This window comes from Chiroxiphia lanceolata, chromosome 1, assembly GCF_009829145.1.
Source record: "Chiroxiphia lanceolata isolate bChiLan1 chromosome 1, bChiLan1.pri, whole genome shotgun sequence".
Classification (NCBI taxonomy): domain Eukaryota; kingdom Metazoa; phylum Chordata; class Aves; order Passeriformes; family Pipridae; genus Chiroxiphia; species Chiroxiphia lanceolata.
Genome location: NC_045637.1, coordinates 98,992,294 through 99,010,616, shown reverse-complemented (window position 1 = coordinate 99,010,616; position 18,323 = coordinate 98,992,294). Strand labels below are relative to the sequence as shown.

At 37.3% G+C, this 18,323-nt stretch overlaps 1 protein-coding gene across 25 annotated transcripts in view; it reads left to right on the top strand.

The window, feature by feature from the left end:
• The window catches only part of TNS3 (tensin 3), a 229,485-nt gene that overhangs the window by 146,384 nt on the left and 64,778 nt on the right, over positions 1–18,323 (top strand). For all 25 annotated transcript variants that reach the window (XR_004357506.1, XM_032690225.1, XM_032690219.1 and 22 more), the window contains one exon: positions 9,821–11,080. Coding sequence is in view for 24 of the 25 variants with exons in the window: in XM_032690225.1 (XP_032546116.1) it covers positions 9,821–11,080 (1,260 nt within the window). In the remaining variant the exon portion in view is untranslated. The remainder of the gene's footprint in view (positions 1–9,820; positions 11,081–18,323) is intronic.

The following is an 18,323-nucleotide window of genomic DNA, read 5'->3' as shown; positions in this document are numbered from 1 at the left end:
ATTGCATGTGCATGAATGCACTTGTGAGTTATGATACCGAATTAGTTATAATTGTCGAATGACAAATCTCTGGGAAGACTTACAAAACAACAGACAGCATGAAATTGGTTGGAGTTTTCTTGGGTTTTTTTAGGCCACCATGAAGCAATAGCAATCTTCTTTTTGGTAAATCCTGAAGTAGTCATATTGTTCTGCCCTTTAGCTGGTCTTTCAACATCACATACCTTGCCTTTTTTGGCTAGATTTCTTTCCATTGACTCTTTCCTCTTGGTCCTGCTTCAGGATTTCAGCTAGCCACTGCACCACTCCCTTCATAAGAAGACTAATGATTTTGTGGTATGACGTTCACCCTTTTCTGCCCATCAGCAAACATGTTCTGTTGATTAGAAAGGCCTCATGAATTTCTGCTTACAGCTTGTGCAAAATGTGTTTTTTTGTTATGAAAGTGGCTTGTTATGAAGGTGGATCAGGTAGGCTTGTTTCTGTGACACGCATTGGTTTTGAAGGAGGGCTCTTCCAGCAAATTTGGCATGCTGGGATTTGTTTGGATTATCCTGTAACTGTCTCTTTTGTTCAGTATGGCACACAGGTTAATTAAGCATATGTGCTAAGTTTCTGCCATTGAATATATACAGCAGATACTGAAGAACTGATAACTTTTCATGGAAAGGTTTCTGCAGCAAACATCTTCTGCAAATAGTGGTTCTCTTTAGTGAACCATAGAGAGGGTTTTTTCCCCTTTGCATGTATTTTCAAGGTGGTATTAGTACTTGCATAACCACTTAATATATGTGCCAGTGGTTTTTTTCCTGACTTCGGAAAAGAGCATCATAAAAGACTAGTCCTTCTGAGTCCCACAACTTTATACTTCAGTGTCTCAGTTTTGAAGAGCTACCTGTCTCTCAAGTAGTATGGGCTAGATATTGTTTCTTTTATCTTATTCTGGAACTTGAAGAATGTTTCCTAATCTGTTACCCATTTGAGAGACTTGCTAAACCTCTGAAGCTCATCTTAGGCTTCTGATGTCAAGATATTCCATGTCTCCCTTTCAGTAAATACATGTAAAATATTCTTTGTATGAAGAATATTTGTTTCTAAGTCATTTAGGTACAATATGAATTTTCCACTAAATACACATAACTTATTGTGTTAGTATATGCTTGTATTGAGCATGTGTAGATCATCTTCAAGTATTTTTTTTGAGAAAAGTAATTACTATAATTATCATCATATAAGCTTACTATATATTGCTTCTGCTATTGCTGTAATACTTGAAAATAACTCACAAGTCTCTTGAGTTCCAGTGCAAAACTTTTTAAGTTCAACAAGCAAATTAGGAAATCAAAAAGTTCTGCTAAATGTATCTGTGCCTTTACTTCCCTTTTCGATATGTGGACCTGTTTAGAAACACGTAAAATCAATTTATTGAAGGTGCCATAGCATGGTGGAGCAATTTTATTAATAATGGCAATATTGTGAAATTACACATTCCGTACTTAACAGAAAGAGGAAATTAACTATGTCGACCTTTTAGATGGCCCCTTTAAACCTTTTTGTTTTATACTGTGGTCCTGTACAGTTTTCAGCAACCAGTGTTTTTCCACTATTTTACACTTAATGAGCATAACTAATTCTTGCTGAAAGCCTAGCAGTATAGTAAGAGAAATGCACAATTCACCGTGTGTGTGCTGTTCCAGCTGTAAGGAAGAATAATAATCATGAATTCTAAACCTCAACATTTGGAGTATACACTTGCAAATTAATGAAGTGTTCCTGAAGATGGGCTTTGGTTTTGATATGAATGAAGGGAAATAGTTTCATGTAGTTCAGTGACTTTGAAATGCCTTAAACTTTGCTTAGTATTTTGTACTTGTGGCAATGTTTCTGTACTGTGATGTTTTGTTGTTCTTTTGCTGGTTATCCAAGCACAAGGTACTTTAAGTTAAGTTTTTGCTTAAAATGACTGAGAAAAGTTTGTAGAAGTAGAATCAAAATGACACAATAGCTTCTGTATATTGGGTTGCAGTAGTAAATGTAGTAGTCTGTTCTTTGTACTTTGGATCATGGCACAGGTATTATTTTCTTTTGATCCCAGGTGGGCAAAACTGGGATGTTATATTACAGTAGTATTCTAAGGGTGAGTCTGTGCTGGCTGACTCTGCCTCTGTTCCATATTGGCTGGACAGCAGCCAGCCTCTGGTCTAGAAGCTTGTGCTTTGTGAAGCACATTTTCTTGCTCCAGTGTAGTTGTAAAACCATTAAAGTACAAATGTGATCCTTTTGAATGTTTGGGAAATACACCTATAAAGTAAGATACACAGGTATCCCCAGAAATGCCAAGGCAGTGGAAAGAATTCAGAAGTTTATTTAGAAGTCCAGAACACGAGAAACTTACAAATACCTGACAGTGCTATTTAAGCAAAAGGCCCCAGGGAGAAAAATGCAACTTTGTGTGCTTTATGTCTTTTATCAGAGTCCTGACTTGTTTCATGTGCAGCCATTTACTGATTTGCAAGAACAGAAACACTTGAACCAAAAAGTCTGTGCTTTCTCACTTAGGTTTGAACTTCTAACTCTTACATTAACAATGAACAGGTAGATTTATTTTTAGGATACAAGAGCCACTTTTATCCATTGTTCAACTGAGAAGTCATTCAACTGAGAAGTCATTCAAGTGCTGACAGTCCCTGAAATAGAAAATGAGCATTGTCCAGGGCCACAGCTGTCCGGTGGTGATGCACATGTACATTTGGAATAACGTTTAGAGCAAAATTTTGTGAGCTGCTGTGTGGTGAGATACAGCTGTTATTAAAGGAGGAACTAAAGAGTTCACGCCCCCCTAGTTTGAGGTGAGTCATCCCAAAAACAGAGAAGGCAAAGCCTGCTGGGGTCTGGGAGCTCGAGAGCAGTAGCTGATTGTTCAGTGCAGGAGAACAAGTTTTTCTAGCAGCTGTTTGTTTTAGGAAAAAAAGATGCCAAAAACTCACGTAGCTTCATTTGGATTTTGAAACAGTCTGTGAAAAGAACCACTGTAAGGAAATAGCTTGTAGACTGAATTACCTTTTTAGCCAACACATTTCCATTTCTCCTTGGCTGCGTTAGTTCGGATTTCATAGAACTTGGTTGTCCCCCCTTGTGTTCACATTTTCATTTGCTTTTTCTGGCTGATACAAGTCTCATGCTTCTTTAGCAAGACCATTTACCTCCAGGAGCAGGAACAGCAGGAGCAGTTCAAACAGCGGAAGTAGAGGCATTTCTGGCCTTTTAAAGCTAGGGGGTTTTACCCTAACTTTGACTTTCCTCTGTGCATAGTTTTGCTTAGAGAAAATTAGTTGATTTAAATGAGCTACTGATTAACTATTGCAGAAAGTTCCTGATTGTGCCTAGTAAAGAGACAAGAAGCTTTGTTGCGGTTCGAGAGCTGGAAATACAAACCACACATATTTCTGTATGGATTTTATAGGAAATATACAGGAAGAGCTCACAAGGAATGAAGGCCTGTCTTAGGGAGGGAGAAAGGAAAGGAAAGTGTTATAAGTAAAATCCGCACTAGATTTAATATCGTAGAAAAAAATTTATTATAGATTTATATAAAATCAAATAAGCAAAACAGCGCTGGGTGACTTGATGAACCTTCCTTGTTCATCAAGGCACACTTCAATAATTTTCAGTCTGCCTTTTATAGGTTTGTAGCTGCTTGTCTTTGTTCAAAATCCCCTCCTTTTTCTGATTCCTCCGTTGTACGTCATCAGGTCTCTCTGCGCCGGCTCTGTTCTGTAGCCGAGAAGCTGTACGCATGCGTTACCTTGTTGCTAGGAGACAAGCTCGGCTAGCTTCACTTCATCCTTTTGATGTGGTCGGCTTCCTCTGCGCATGTGCCAGCTTGCCGCTGGGAAATAGTTCTGTTCTCTTTTCGGGTCCTTTTCTTGACGTAATTAGTTCCCTCTCATATTGCTTTAAGTATCATTTTATATATATATATTTCTAAGATCTACAAAATATCACTAATTATTGTAACATAACGCTATGGTTTATGTGATATATAAATAATCATGATTCGTGGAACAAATAAAAATATGGACTGTAAAACTAAACTACATCCCCACAAAGAAATAAAACAGACCCTCACAAGGTCAAGAGGTCTAAAACTTCCTTACTATCCTAAGAATGAAATACAGTAGAACTTTAAATCTATAGGCGCCTGTTAGTCCAAGAATACATGAATTAGGACTGGCTGTAGAGATGACCTTTTTAGCTTTGGCTGTAAATATAGTAGAACTTTAAATCTTTAGGCGCCTGTTAGTCCAAGAATACATGAATTAGGACTGGCTGTAGAGATAACCCCTTTTAGCTTTGGCTGTAAGAAAACCCATATATAAAACACTTAGCAAAAACCTGCAAAATGTACATGTATATGATACAATCAATATGCATATCACAGTTTGTAGTTACAGTGTTGCAAATATAAGTTGATAAGCAAATTATCTCCTTTTTGGTCTTTATTGGCTATCACAGAAAGCACCCAGAAAAAGATTTAACTTTGATGGAATGCAGCTCTGGACTTGTCCAGTTTGCCTGAAGGTAAAATATTTATTTATGAGGTTGAAAAAAATAATCCAGATCTTCTGTAATGTTTCCTGCTGCAACATGAACAAGGGTACAGTTTGCAAAGGTTTGTGTATTTGCAGCCATCCTGTTTTTGTTCAGGTGGACTGAATCAGAACAGCTCTTGCTGAATTTGTGGTATATGAGTTTACCTAACGGGCTGTTATTGGTATGTGTTTTCTTAAGTGGTGAATGGACAGGGGGTAGCTGTGGGGACAAGTCAAAATACTGAAAGACTGAAATCTTTTTAATTCACAAACCTGCCTTTGTATCTTTGGATTTTAAGGAGGGAAGTGCCAGGAAAACACAGGCTTGGAAGGGTGCCACTAAATTTGGTATGTGTTAGTATTTCAGGTCCTAATTTTTAAATAAGTTGCTCTTTGTGTATTAGGTAGAGAAATAAAAATACACACATACCTTTTGCTCTGAGGTTTTCATTTGTAAGGGAGTCCCTGATGTTGGGGGCAGGGTGTGTGTGTAATTCAGTCTTGGTTTGGGAGTGTAATGAGGCTTGAGCCTGGGCAGTTCAGAGAGTTCGAACAGCTCCTGGGAAAAGCAGTTAGGTTGAAAGAAAGTGGCTCCCTTTGGTTTGGTTAACTAAATTCCAGCGTTTCTTAGGTCTCCATTGTGAACTTTCCTTGTTTTTTGACAGCTGTGTTACTCCTGCATTTTACAGAGTGTTGCTTCCTTGGAAAAAACATGAGAGCAGGGATTGAGTTGTGCATGGAGATGAGGTATTGAATGCTCTGTGGTACCATCACTATCAAGGTGAATAGAATAAAATGTTGCACTGCCATTACATTTTCTCATTTTCTTTGTTCAAAAATTTTTCCTACCTATATGCGTAGATTAACTTTTGCAATTAAGTTGGTTATCACTTCTTTTTGAAAAATATGGATGAAGACCAGGGTAAAGTGAAGTTCAAAAGTCCTAGTGAAGTCATATTCTAAAAATATGATTAAGAAAAAGGTAGCATATGAAGAGAAGGTGTTACATAAGAACAACTTCAAAACCTTGTATTTTGGAGGTTTCTAGTATTTGAATAGTTCATTTGTCCTAGTTTTATGAAAATATATATATATATATAGTTTTTATATATATGATTTATATATATATATATAGTTTGTATAGTTTAAATTTAATAAGACCAACTGCAAGATGCTGGGTCTGGGTTGGGACATCCCCTGATATCAATACAGGCTGGGGGGATGAAGAGATGGAGAACAGCCCTGCTGAGAGACTCATCAGAATAGCTGGATTTTTGTTTAGCTGCAAGTCTCATTCTTTCTCATCTGTTTATAATGCAGAGATAATTTTTTTGTTCCTAAAAAGGCAACTGTCTAGTAGAGCAAAATATCTAGTTGCAAGTAAATTGTTTTGATCTACAATCACAGGTATTTCCTTGTGACATCTAACAATATTGTATTGATATTTAAATTCAGAGCCAAAAATCAGCAGGTCCCAAACTTTTCTGTTTCTCACTTCACTTGTAGACGTATAACATAATAGGACTCCTTGAGCTCTAGGATAAATATCAAAAGTAATGTCTGCCAGGCTCACCATCCTAGTTGTGACCAGTGAGACCTCTGTTTGGGAAGCCACTGCTTTAAGAAATTGCCTTAGGGATTTCTGAAATTTGGCAGTGGACCAGAATTTCAGATATGGATACTTAAGTAAAACATCTGGTTCCCACACTTTACCAATTACATTTTTCTTATGCAGCTTAAATTTCTTTTTTATATAGCTGAATGTTCACTTTAAATGGTTCATGCAGGACTGGGAATCCTGGTAAACTGCTTGCGCATTTAGTCATGTTGAGTTCTTGGTTCTCCTCTCATGTATGTGCATTTCCTTCCAATTTAAATAATCTACATTTATCAGATAACAATGCAGCATGCATAAAATATAAGCTGTTGGTTTATTTCATTGTGACATTGTTCTTAATAAGTGGTTGTTTTCTTGGTTAAGAACAGTTTTAGGCTGACACTGAGTAAGGTAGTACTCATGTTCACAGATGTTCAGGCATTTTAATCCGGTATTCTGCATACTAGCAATCTTGAGGTAGTAGGGTGAGACACTGAATGCCACAAAACCTAATTGCCACTTTTATGGTGACAAAATATTTCACAGAGATGTTATTGTGCTGACATAATCCCTTCAGCCATGGTGTTCAGTTCTGACAGGTTTGTGTGATTCATTTGCATATGTAATAATTGGGAAACCCAGACAACTCACAGTTGTCAGTTGCTTATATGAAGTGGCTCTAGTAATTTTAGAAAAATTTCCAATTTCAGAGATTTTATTTTTAACAATTACCATATTGTAACAAAAACATGGTTACTGCTGAAGCTCCAGACCAGTTGTTTCCATATACAGACTCATTAACATATGCAGACTCATGTATGTAAGCTTTTCTCTCCTGGCCATGAACCTTTCAGTCTCTTACGTTTGCTGCCTCTGTTCTAAGCAGTTTTTTTGGGGGGACCGTTCTGAGCCAAACCCTATGAGAAGTCCCAGAAAGACTCTTGTTCTCTTTATCAATCAGGCTTCTAAGGGGTACAATGTCATTCTTCAGTGTAGTAGACATCTATGCTTTTAAGTAATTTTGGAAAACTGTTTGCAAAAAAGATATTTTCATTCCTCTACATGACAGGTTAGGGGAGGGGGAAATTCCTCTAGCAGAGTTTTTCTTCCTTTCATCTGATTTACTGGCCCAAAGCATTCCCACTTCCTTGACACTGAACGGGTAATGCTAACCATTCAGACAAGCATGAAACTTTTTACAATCTCAGTGTTCACTATAAACTATAGCTCAGATTAAAACATGGATTTGAGTGGTAATTAATTAAATGTCTTAGCAATGGAATAATTTGAGAGTTCAAAACCAGCTATTTAACTTCGACATTTATCAGAAAAAGATACTTTTAAACTTACTTCAAAGATATCTCAGAATACTTGAAGTAGTTTAAGGCTAAGCTTTGTACTAACACATAAATGCAGTATGAAGAAGAACAGTCTCTAAAAAATGTAAAATAGTCAGAATTTGAAGAAAGCAAAATCCCAACAAAGTCCTGAATATTGTGAAGTTGTTGTATCCAATCTGAAATCTAATGGAAAGAAGCACCTGCTTTAGTTTGCATACTTCATAGGTAAACAGCAAACAATGATCATAAGCAACTAAGCCCCTATACTCTGAAAGCTGTGTTCATATTTATACCCAATGAGGCTAATTCTTAACCCCATTAAAAATAAATTGAGAATTATTTTTGTACATTTTCCAGTTTGTGTGTAACATTACTATACAGATTGAAGAGAAAAAACCCCAGCTTTCTAAAAAAAGCTTTTTTTGTTTTAAGTGGAAACATTAAGAGGGGGGATGAATAATTCTTGATATTTATAATTCAATTATGTGGCTGTAGGTTTCTTTGTATTCCATTTTCTGTTTGGGGTTTTTGCTCTTTTTTTTTTCCTAAATGAGTTTTTAATAAGATGAACTCACATCTCTTCTTCAGAATGGAAGCTGTACAGTTTGCAGTTGGAAGACCCCCAAATAGTTTGTGGTTGCTTAGCATTCCAGGCAACATGTAGAATGAATTTGATAATTTTGTACTAGGGTTGAAGTACTGGAAGGGGTTGAAGTACTGGACAGGGTTTTCTCTGAATCTTACAGAGTGCACATGTGGAAGACACTCAGGTCAGTAGTCCACTGGTATCTGTCCGTCTTCTTATTTGTACTGCTGTTACCATGCTTGGATGGTACTGTGTGATGGTACAGGGAAGGCTAACAAAGGGAAATACACAAAGGTTTTCCATTGCTTCCATAGACGTACTTAAGAATTTGACAGGTTTTTTGTACTTAACATTTCTGCAAGGAGAACTAAATGTGCATGCTAGAATGTTTGATCTGGTGTGAAGTATTTAAGACTGACTAGCATGTCTGAAGGGTTTACAGCACTGTGCGCAGGAGAAAAGTCAGACAGGAAGACTTTGTAATAGTTCAAGTATACAAGTTTGGTATTTGCTTAACTGTGTTCCAGTTCAGAACTGTAACCTCTTCAAGTCTATGTCGTGTCAGGATATTCAACTACTCCAAACAAAGCAGGTTTTTTATTGGGTTTTTTTCTAGTTTTTAAACTCAAAACTAAGCAAACAGAAAAGCATCACCTAATAGTTACTCAGTACTTCCACATGAAGTGCCAAGTGTGCATCATTGTCCTAGAAGTCACAGCTTATGAGAAATCACAGCATGAAAAAGTCTGTTATTGTTGAGTATATATTTTATGTGATTTCTATTTGCAGTAAAGCATAATATCTAAAATATTACATATGTGATAAAACATGTATGTAGGAGACAATTCTGAGGCTGAGATTTGAATCTTTAACTTTGATTCTCTTGACTTTCTGCTGCATGTTTTATATGCATTTTTTGTTGGTTATTGAACAAAAATAATGATGGCTGCAGCATGAAAGAAAATCAATAGTTCAGAATAAAAATACAGGATGCATGTCTTGAGATAGCAAGAAGCAGCAGGGTTTACAGATACCAGTAACAGTTCTGGGATCAAAGTCCATATAGTTGCTTCAGTGAAGCCATCTACTTGAGTTCATTAGTCCTTTTTTGAAACAAAACCATGAAACGCATACTAGATCCTCCACACGTGTGGAAATTTCATACTCTAATATTTACTTGTGCATCCTTTGTGAAGAGGACTGCAACTCTGATTGAAGGCTTGTTTTGTCCTTGCACCACCAAGAAAGGGAGAAAATGATTCTTCATAGTGTAGTTAGACTGTCAAATAGCATGAACTAGTATAATATGTATATTGAAGGCAAGTATTGCTGATAGGTTCGTACCGTTCTTACTCTGAATGGAATGCATAGTAGCTACCACTCAAATTTCTAGTGCTGTAAAGTGTGATTCTTCAAACTAATATGAAGAGTTTGTGGAGCTATAAATATGCATTCAAAACAGCATAAAAAGAGTGAATTATATTTGATCTTGATCTATAAATGGCATGTTGTATTTTAATCTAGAAAACTGTTATAAATTGAAATGTAAAATGAAAGAAGATAATGCCATTGGTGGTTTGCTGTAGTTGTAGAGTAAACAATACCATTAGTGTTAGCAATACTTCATGTGGTATGACACCAGTCAAAATCCTTATACCATGTCTTCTTCTTATGTCTCCCTTTCTTTTCACTTATCTCTCCACAGTGCTGCATACCCAAGGTCCTATTGATGGCAGTCTCTATGCAAAAGTGAGAAAGAAGAGCTCTTCAGACAACAACATCCCTGGTGTTGCTCAGGGTGCTCCTGTGACTGGCAGTCCTGATCACAGTGATCATACCCTGTCTGTTGGTAGTGATTCAGGACACTCCACAGCTTCTATCAGGACAGACAAGACTGAGGAACACCGTATGCCAGGAGTCAAATGTGGTCTGAGCCCACAAGAGAAGGCAGAACTGGACCAGCTCCTTAATGGCTTTGGTCTGGAGGATTCTGTGAACACCACTAAGGATATGACTGATGCTCAAAGCAAGTACAGTGGGACTCACCACATAGTGCCAGCTCAAGTTCACATGAATGGAGTCACCAAAGTGAAGGACAGGGAGACTGATATTCTGGATGATGAAATGCCTAATCATGACCTTCACAGTGTGGACAGCATTGGAACTTTGTCTTCCTCAGAAGGGCAGCACTCCACCCACCTAGGGAACTTTAGTTGTCACAAGAGCAGTCAGAACTCACTGCTTTCAGATGGCTTTGGAAGTAATGCTGGGGAAGAGCATCACAATGCTTTTGCTGCAGACCTGGGAATTGGTGTGGATCTCCTCTATGAGAGATCATTTTCAAGAACTGAGCCAAAGTCAACTCAGCAATTGCAACGGAATCCTTCTGCCTCAGCCCGTCCTCAAGCCTATGGCCCAAGTAACTACTCTACTCAGACCTGGGTGCGCCAGCAGCAGATAGTCACTGCTCACCAATATGGTTTTGCCCCAGGGAATGAAATTAGGGTTGGCATTCATAATGCTGTGGAGAATTTGAGCAATGTCCAGAGCCAGTCTCGAGTCCCAGACATGCCAACACGTGGCTCCAGCAGCAGAGATGCTGTGCAGAGAGGATTAGGAAGTACGCTAGGTGCTGCAGAAACTGAGGAACATGCAAGTGCTGAGAGTTTTAAGTCAAGGCCAGCGCCTCAAAGGAACACAAATGGCCTGAATCTAGGACAGAATGCTGGGGATTTGCCAGCTTCTCCAACTTTGGATATTGATCAGTCCATTGAACAACTGAACAGGCTGATCTTGGAGTTAGACCCTACCTTTGAACCTATCCCAACCCGCATTAACACTGTCACCAGCGACGGAAATCAAGTAAATGGCTTTGCCAGCCTTGATGTGAATGTGGAAGAGTTTGAGATTAGTCCTGTAGGCCGTGACAAATTAGAGGTCACAAACAGGAATCACTCCCAGCATGGTAAGCTGTAATACTTTCTGAACATAATGCTTTTTCTAGCACCTGTGTATTCATGATATGGTACAGCAGGACCCTCAGGTCATGCCTTAAAACTTTGAGAATGATTATCAAGGGATTATTTCTGATATCCTCTTTACGTAACAATCCAAGATATTATGGAATCAAATTGATGTAAGATAAGTGAGTTTTGTGGGTACTTGGTTTTTTGCTTGAAAAAAATACTGTTCAGCAAGTTCTTATCTGTTGTGGATCATCAGCTGGGATTTTTTGCTGCTGTAAGTTTAAGGGAGCAGAATTTGTACATTGAGACATTTTTTGAAGGCATCTATAGTTTGGTTTTTTTTTTTTTCATTATTTCCATTTGAAGTAGGAGAAAAAGCTCCAACAACTTTATGTTCAAGTTTAGTGCAATGCTGCTGGCATTAAATTTTTTATGCAATATTTCTATAAATAATGTAATATTTTCCAGTAAAGTATTTTAAAACATGCTCTTTCTGAAACCTTTTTCTGTTTAAAAATTCACACGCCCCAGTGCTTGCTTGTTATCTCTGGTTCTGAAATGACTGTAGAAATCAATTGGTGGAATTAAACATGCAACACTTGTTGAATATATTGCCTAAGTAATGCTACTAGAACTAGCAGCTTTGCAAAAGGATGAGTAGTCTACCTCTGGCTAAGTTCACCGAAACCTGTTATTAATGGTGTAGCTAAAATTTATGACAAAAAAGCTCTTGCTGGTCTTAGTGTCATGTTTGAAGAGCCTATGTGGTCTAATTCCTTTGGCAGGACATATCCCCTTACCTTCCTTCCTCCCCTTCCATCTTCCTCTTCTCCCTCTTCCTGTCTCCAGTCATGGTGCAATGAAAGAATAGCTTGTGTCTCCATGATTTGAGGAGCTGACATGACAGAAGATGTGCCCGTGGCCTCATTGAACACAAATGAGCTGCTTCAGCTCAAGCCCTGTAGGATATGCTAAACCAATCAACGATGAATGTGCCTAACTACTGTGTGGTTTCTTTTAATGTGCAGGCCTTATGTGATTAAGGATGGGATGCTTGTAGAGAAGGAGAAATCACAATTTTCTGTTTAAGAGGGTAACTGAGGACTAAAGAAGTCCAGAAATCCATGATGCATATATGTGAGATGCTTCACTGCTTATTTTTAATAAATGATATCCATTTTGTGACATTAATTAGTTTGTAATTCTCTTAAATCTTTTCAAATTATTAGCTGATGGACAAATTGAGATTTTTTTCAGCAGGAGAGAACTCTTCTCCTTATATACAGTAAATCTAGTGAAGGGGATAAAAAGGTCGCTCAGAATAAGCCACCTTTTACAGTTCTGTGTTTAAATATATGAAGCTAAAAAGAGATATTTGAATTTTTCTCAAAAATTCTGGTCATCTCCCAAAGGAAGTAGGAGTCACTTCCATTTTTAAAGTCAAGTAAATAAGACCAGTGTCCTTGGGGCACGTTCTGGAAGAGGATTTGTTTTAGAGAATTAGTAGTCAGGACATAAGAACAGCCCTTAAAAAATATTTAAAAAAAAGTTAATTACTTTGTGTAGTTTTAGCACAATATAATAATTTTTTAAAGTTTGTCTTTATGTCAAGTGCTAAAATGTTCTGTTTCTGACTTCTGCAAGTAACATTCAGTTCAGACTAGCAAGAGTTTGATTTTAAACCTTCTCATGGTTCCAAAGGTAAAACAACACATAGGTGGCGTGCTGTCACCTCTGCTTGAGACTGGGAGTTCACCAGCACACACTGATTTTCCAAATGCTGTAGAATGTATTTATTTACATATCTGGACTTGCCCCATTGATATATAACAGAATCATTTGTGCATGGTGTGCACAAAGCAACAAGGGGAAAAAGCAATTTAACTGAAAGAATGTTAAGAATTAGGAACACTGGAGTGTTTTTTCCCTTGATACACCATTGATCTGAGTCTCTGGATTGAGAATTGGCTGCAAGTCAGGTCTCAGAAGGTTGTGATCATTGGCACAGTCTAGTTGGATGCCTGTAGCCCAGGGATCAAGTGCTGAGTCTAGTCTTGTTTAATTTACTGATGACTTGGATGAAGGGGTAGAGTGCCTCCTCAGCAAGTTTGCTGATGACATAAAGCTGGGAGGAGTGGCCATAATCCTGAATGTGTTGGATGTGGTTTATCTTACCTTGGAGTAGCCTCATAGAATTTTATAGAGTTAAGATAAGCAGGAGAATCTCCAAGGCAGTTAATTAGCTATTTAAACTACTGTGGCACAGGAGCTGTAACTGATAGCACAAAGAAATGATGGCTGCTATGGAGATGAAGAAATAGCCATGAATAAAGTATAGCCAAAACAGCAGTTGCTCACAATGGTTGATCTTACACAGTCAGGTTTTAGAGGAAGCTCTATACCCCGTGACTTAAACAGTCCTTGACCTAACAAGTATATTAAGGGAATGAATTTGCCTGTGATGGAGGGAGTTGGCAAATCAGGACTGAATGGTCTGAGTGAGGTTGAATGGACGAATGAGATATTCTGAATGAGTGGGAGCGAACAGTGCTGGAGGTGAATGGGATTGACAGGATGCGTGATATGCATGTGCCTAATTTGAGGCTGAATTCCAAGAGGATGGTGGAGTTATCTGGTCTCCTGCATGAACATGCAGAAAATGTATGCCTTAAAAGGCATGTGCATGTTTCCAGTGCCAAACAAAGCTGGAAGAATAAGCTTAAGAATGAACTGTGTGTGTGTCAGCTGGGATGTACATTATAGTGCATTCTTGCCTCCGTTCATATGATTCTGCACTGATTCACAGATAGGCAGCTACCTCTCCTTTCATGCTGCTTCTTAGATGTTTTTATTCCCTTAGCATAGGTCAACATGGTACATGGCACAAACTACTGACTGCCCATGCAGCAGAGTTCTGTGTTCTGTCTAAAATGATGTCTTGGGTTAACTGGTCAGTGTTTTTGAAGATAGGAAGAAGCAGACAGTGATTGTTGAATTTCTCTTCCTAGGAGGTATCTTTATGAACCATGTAAAACAGTGGCTGGTGACTGCTTTTTTCCTTCAGTGGTACGTGTGAATCATTGCACTGTATGTTAAGATTTTTCCAATTTTTATCTTTTATGTGAACTGAGTTATGCGGAGATGAGTTTCTGGTAGTCAGGGGAGTTGCTGTTTACTAATAACACAATGCTGCAATAGTGTTTAATTTTAAATGACAGGAAGTTTGTAGCATGGAGAAATTTTGATGTGTGTACATAAGCTTTTATCTGCAGCCTTATGTTCCCCCTTTATTTCACTGTGTATTCTTTCATGCCTAATAACACATGACTCAGCCTACTGTTAAAGATATTTGTAAGACTTACTTTCTCAAACCAGCCATCTTTTACTGCAAGGTTTATACTTATTAGGTAGTGAAGGAAAGCTAAACCAATGTTTTGCTTCTACCTAGAAAACTGTAAAAGCAAGAATCTTAATAAATTTAGAAAACAGAAAGGTTTTTACCCATTTTCATTAAAACATACCATTACTGTCACCCGTGTCTCACCTTGTCACTGTTAAAATGTAACAATTTGCATCTTTAGAAAAATGGTAGATGCAGTTGAGATGTGATCAAGCTAAAGGAGAATGCAGGAGAACACAGTCATTCAAGATTTGAGGCAGCCTGTTTCAATTTCTGTGACCAAGAGATGCATTTCTGTCTGAATTGGCCAGCATGAGGAAGGGAGGAACTGTATTTTCCATAAGGTTGAAATATATGTTGCTTTCAACTCATTCTAATTCTTCTTCCTGCATAAGTTACTGTGTTTGAAATTATTATCTTAAAACATATCTAGGTCGCCTAATATTGTAGGGACAACACAGATACACAATTAATACAGCCTTTCATTTTGCATGGAGTTTATGTAGCTTATCGGCTCAGTAAAGAATTGTGCATTAAACAAAGCATTAAAAAAATAAAAACAAGGTGGCTAAGCATCTGATTACAGATGTCTAGAATATCTTCAGAGATCTTTCCTCTATTAAAAGTAAATATTTGGAGATGGTCCAAAGTACAGTATCATAAATCATACTACAGTGCATCTGCAGACAAAGGAGAGGGGAAGAAATCCTTTTTGCATACTTTATTAAATAATAATTTTTAAAAGCATTGAACTGTTCCAGATGTTCCCATTCACTTTGCTATTCTGTGGGAGAGCAGACTCAGTCTATCTGAAATAAGCTGTGATGTGAGAGAAGAATAAAGATTGTCTAAATCTTCACCTGCCTTATTTGTATGTACAATACACTACAAAAACTGTTGTAGTTTTCATTGCACAGGAAAATTTTGATGTCTGACTTGGGAGGTAATTTTACAGTGGTTAACAGTAAATTTGAACTGATATTTTAGCTAAATTAAAAGTAAAAATTGATTTTTTAAGTTAAAACTGGAGTTTTAACTAATCTAAATTTTAAAACGGAGCTAAAACAAATAGTTAAATTAATTTTTAACCTACAGCTAAAACCTGAATTTTAGTTACATTTAGCAGCACTGTAATTTTTAATTTGTGTCATGTACTTAACTCCACAAATTTTTTTTCCATCCTGTAATTTTCAGGATGTGAGCCTGCATGTAACATCATTATGAACTCGCTCTAATGGTTTGGAAATACCATTTTGGATTTTGCAACAGGCTTGCTGCCCATCCTCAGTGTAGTGTAAAAGGGCTAAGAAACTGAAGTGTCCAGACCTGCAAAGCTGCTCTCTGCCCTACATGGACAGGTTTGATGGTGTGCTTGGATTTGGGGTAGAGTTTAGACCTTTTCATTCGCTTGTTAGACTAATGGATTATAAGGAGTCTACACTCCTAGTCTGCTAGGGTCTACTAGGGTAAAAAGAATAGTTTGCTTGTAAATCATTGCTAAATATGGTGTGCAGCATCACTTTGTACTACATTTTAGAAAGATTAATGCACTGAAGATATCACAGGCACAGCTTAGTTGGCTTTTTTTCTAATTAATCCCTTTGAAACAGTGTTTCTATAGATCTATGAATCTGAAAATTTGAGTATATCAAGATAGTGCTTTAGTACTTGCATCAGAAATCCACCAAGGTCATGGGTTTGATCCCTGTAAGGGCCATTCACTTAAGAGTTGGACTCGATGATCCTTATGGGTCTCTTCCAACTCAATATTCTGTGATTCTGTGATTTTGTTTCAACTGGGTATATATTTGCTTATCCTTTTTCCACCACAGCAGTGTGTAGTTTGAGTTTTGTCTTGCTGTCTTTGAGGATGTTATTTTTCTTTTAAGTGTGATTGTAAAGCTGATTCTAAGTTCCTAAAATAGATTTGCTATGGTTTTAAGCATAAAGCTGTCTTGAAAGCTTGATCATTACAAGTCTTCAAAAATCTTAAACTTTGCAGCAGATAATTGGTGCTAGAGAAGAAAATCACTTTTGATTTGGATAGTGTTGTTAGTAACATTTTTTAGTATGTGGGATAGTCCCTAAATGCTTCTCTGTTAGAAGTTAACTTATGGACCTTTTTTTCCCCTTGATGAATTCTTAAACCTTATGGTGGATTGAATCCCTTTGTTTCACAGTAATTCATAGGTCTTTTTAAAATGCTGTAAAGGCATCTGGAATTTCTGCAATGCTAACATAATTCTCCCCAGAGTGTTATTTCAGCCTTCGTGACTGCTGCTGAGGTCTGTGAAAGGGGCACTGGAAAAACAGCCTTATGGGAGTTTTCACTGTACCTTTCTCAAGAGAACCCTGCATTTTATTGATCTGTGGGTTGAATTGGTAGAGCCTCTCATGTCATGCTAACTTTTCACACCAGTTGGAGCTGTGGTAAGAAGCTCGCTTGAAGTGCAAGCGCTTTGTCTGTTCCTCTCTGTGCCCTTCTGCACACATTCTTGTACACAACAATGATTTCTAACTTGACTGTTTGTAGAGTCTGTTGTGTTAAGTTGTATTAATTAGTTATTGATTAAACATACATCCTAGTAAATTTTCCTTTTGTTTCATGAAACAGTATGTAATTTTCTAAAACCACCAGAAGTTTGGCAGATTTTCTTGTATGTATAGATGTTACCTTTTGTCTCTTGTGAAAGGGAAAGTGTTAAAATGAATTGCATATTCCAAAAATCCTGCTGGGGAATAAATGAAATTAAGTAAGCGAGAAGCTGTCTGTGAAATAATAGTTAACATTGCTTAAGCTCTATCCAGAGAAAATTACCTTACTGTTACTTAAGCATTGATGATCAAAGGGGTTAAAATCAGTTTTATGAGTTCAGACATTTATATTTTAATGCTGTAACAATTCACCATGTTTGCAATCAGTTGGATAATTTCTGCAGTAAATTTTTAATGTGTCTTGTAAAAACTAAAGAATCAGTTTCTTTCCTTTTGATGGCAGCAATTCTTGCTTTCCAGATTTTAAGTACTTGTTGAGGACAATGTGAAATTTCAGTTAATAGTATTAGGTTCAAAGTTTGATAGCACTTTTGATTGAAAAAACCAAAACATCACCTTTGATCACTCATTTATTTATAAAATTATGAATAAAATTTAGCAATCTAACACATTTTCTTTAAACACTGAAGATGATGTAAATATTTGCTTATTTCTAAGCAATATTGTAAGCAATATTCTAAGCAATATATGAAAACGTATTTGGTCTTACATTTAAATGTGAAAAATTTAAATTTAATGACTTCAGTTTGAAATTGATTCTTGGTGATTTGATATTGTCTGGCATTGTCTAATAATAAACCTGCTTTATAAGGTGTATTTAGTGTTGATGTGGCCTCATCTTGAGTACTGTGTGCAGTTCTGGGCCTTACCATTTAACAAGGATGTGAAGGTGCTTGAATGGCACCAAAGCTGGGAAGGCGGCTGGAAGGGATGTCCTGCGAGGAGTGGCTGAGGATGCTGGGTTTGTCTAGTTCAGAGAGAAGGAGGCTGAGAGGTGACACATACCGCTGCCCTAAGCAGTTTGAATGAGTTTGCTGATAGAGTTTTAAAAGTCTTTTCTGTAATATATTGCTTTGTTTAAAAAGCAAAGAACTTCCTCTATCAAGAAGAGCAATGCAGAGGTATAGAAGGGTAGTTGAGTGGCCTGTAGTATTCAGATCATTAGAATTGCTTTGTGCACAACATCCTAATGTGATTTAGAGCCTCTTATAGAGGGGTAAAGAACAAGATGCTGAAACTTTTATATTTCTTTTGAACTTTGTTTTGTAATTATCTGCTCCAGTTTG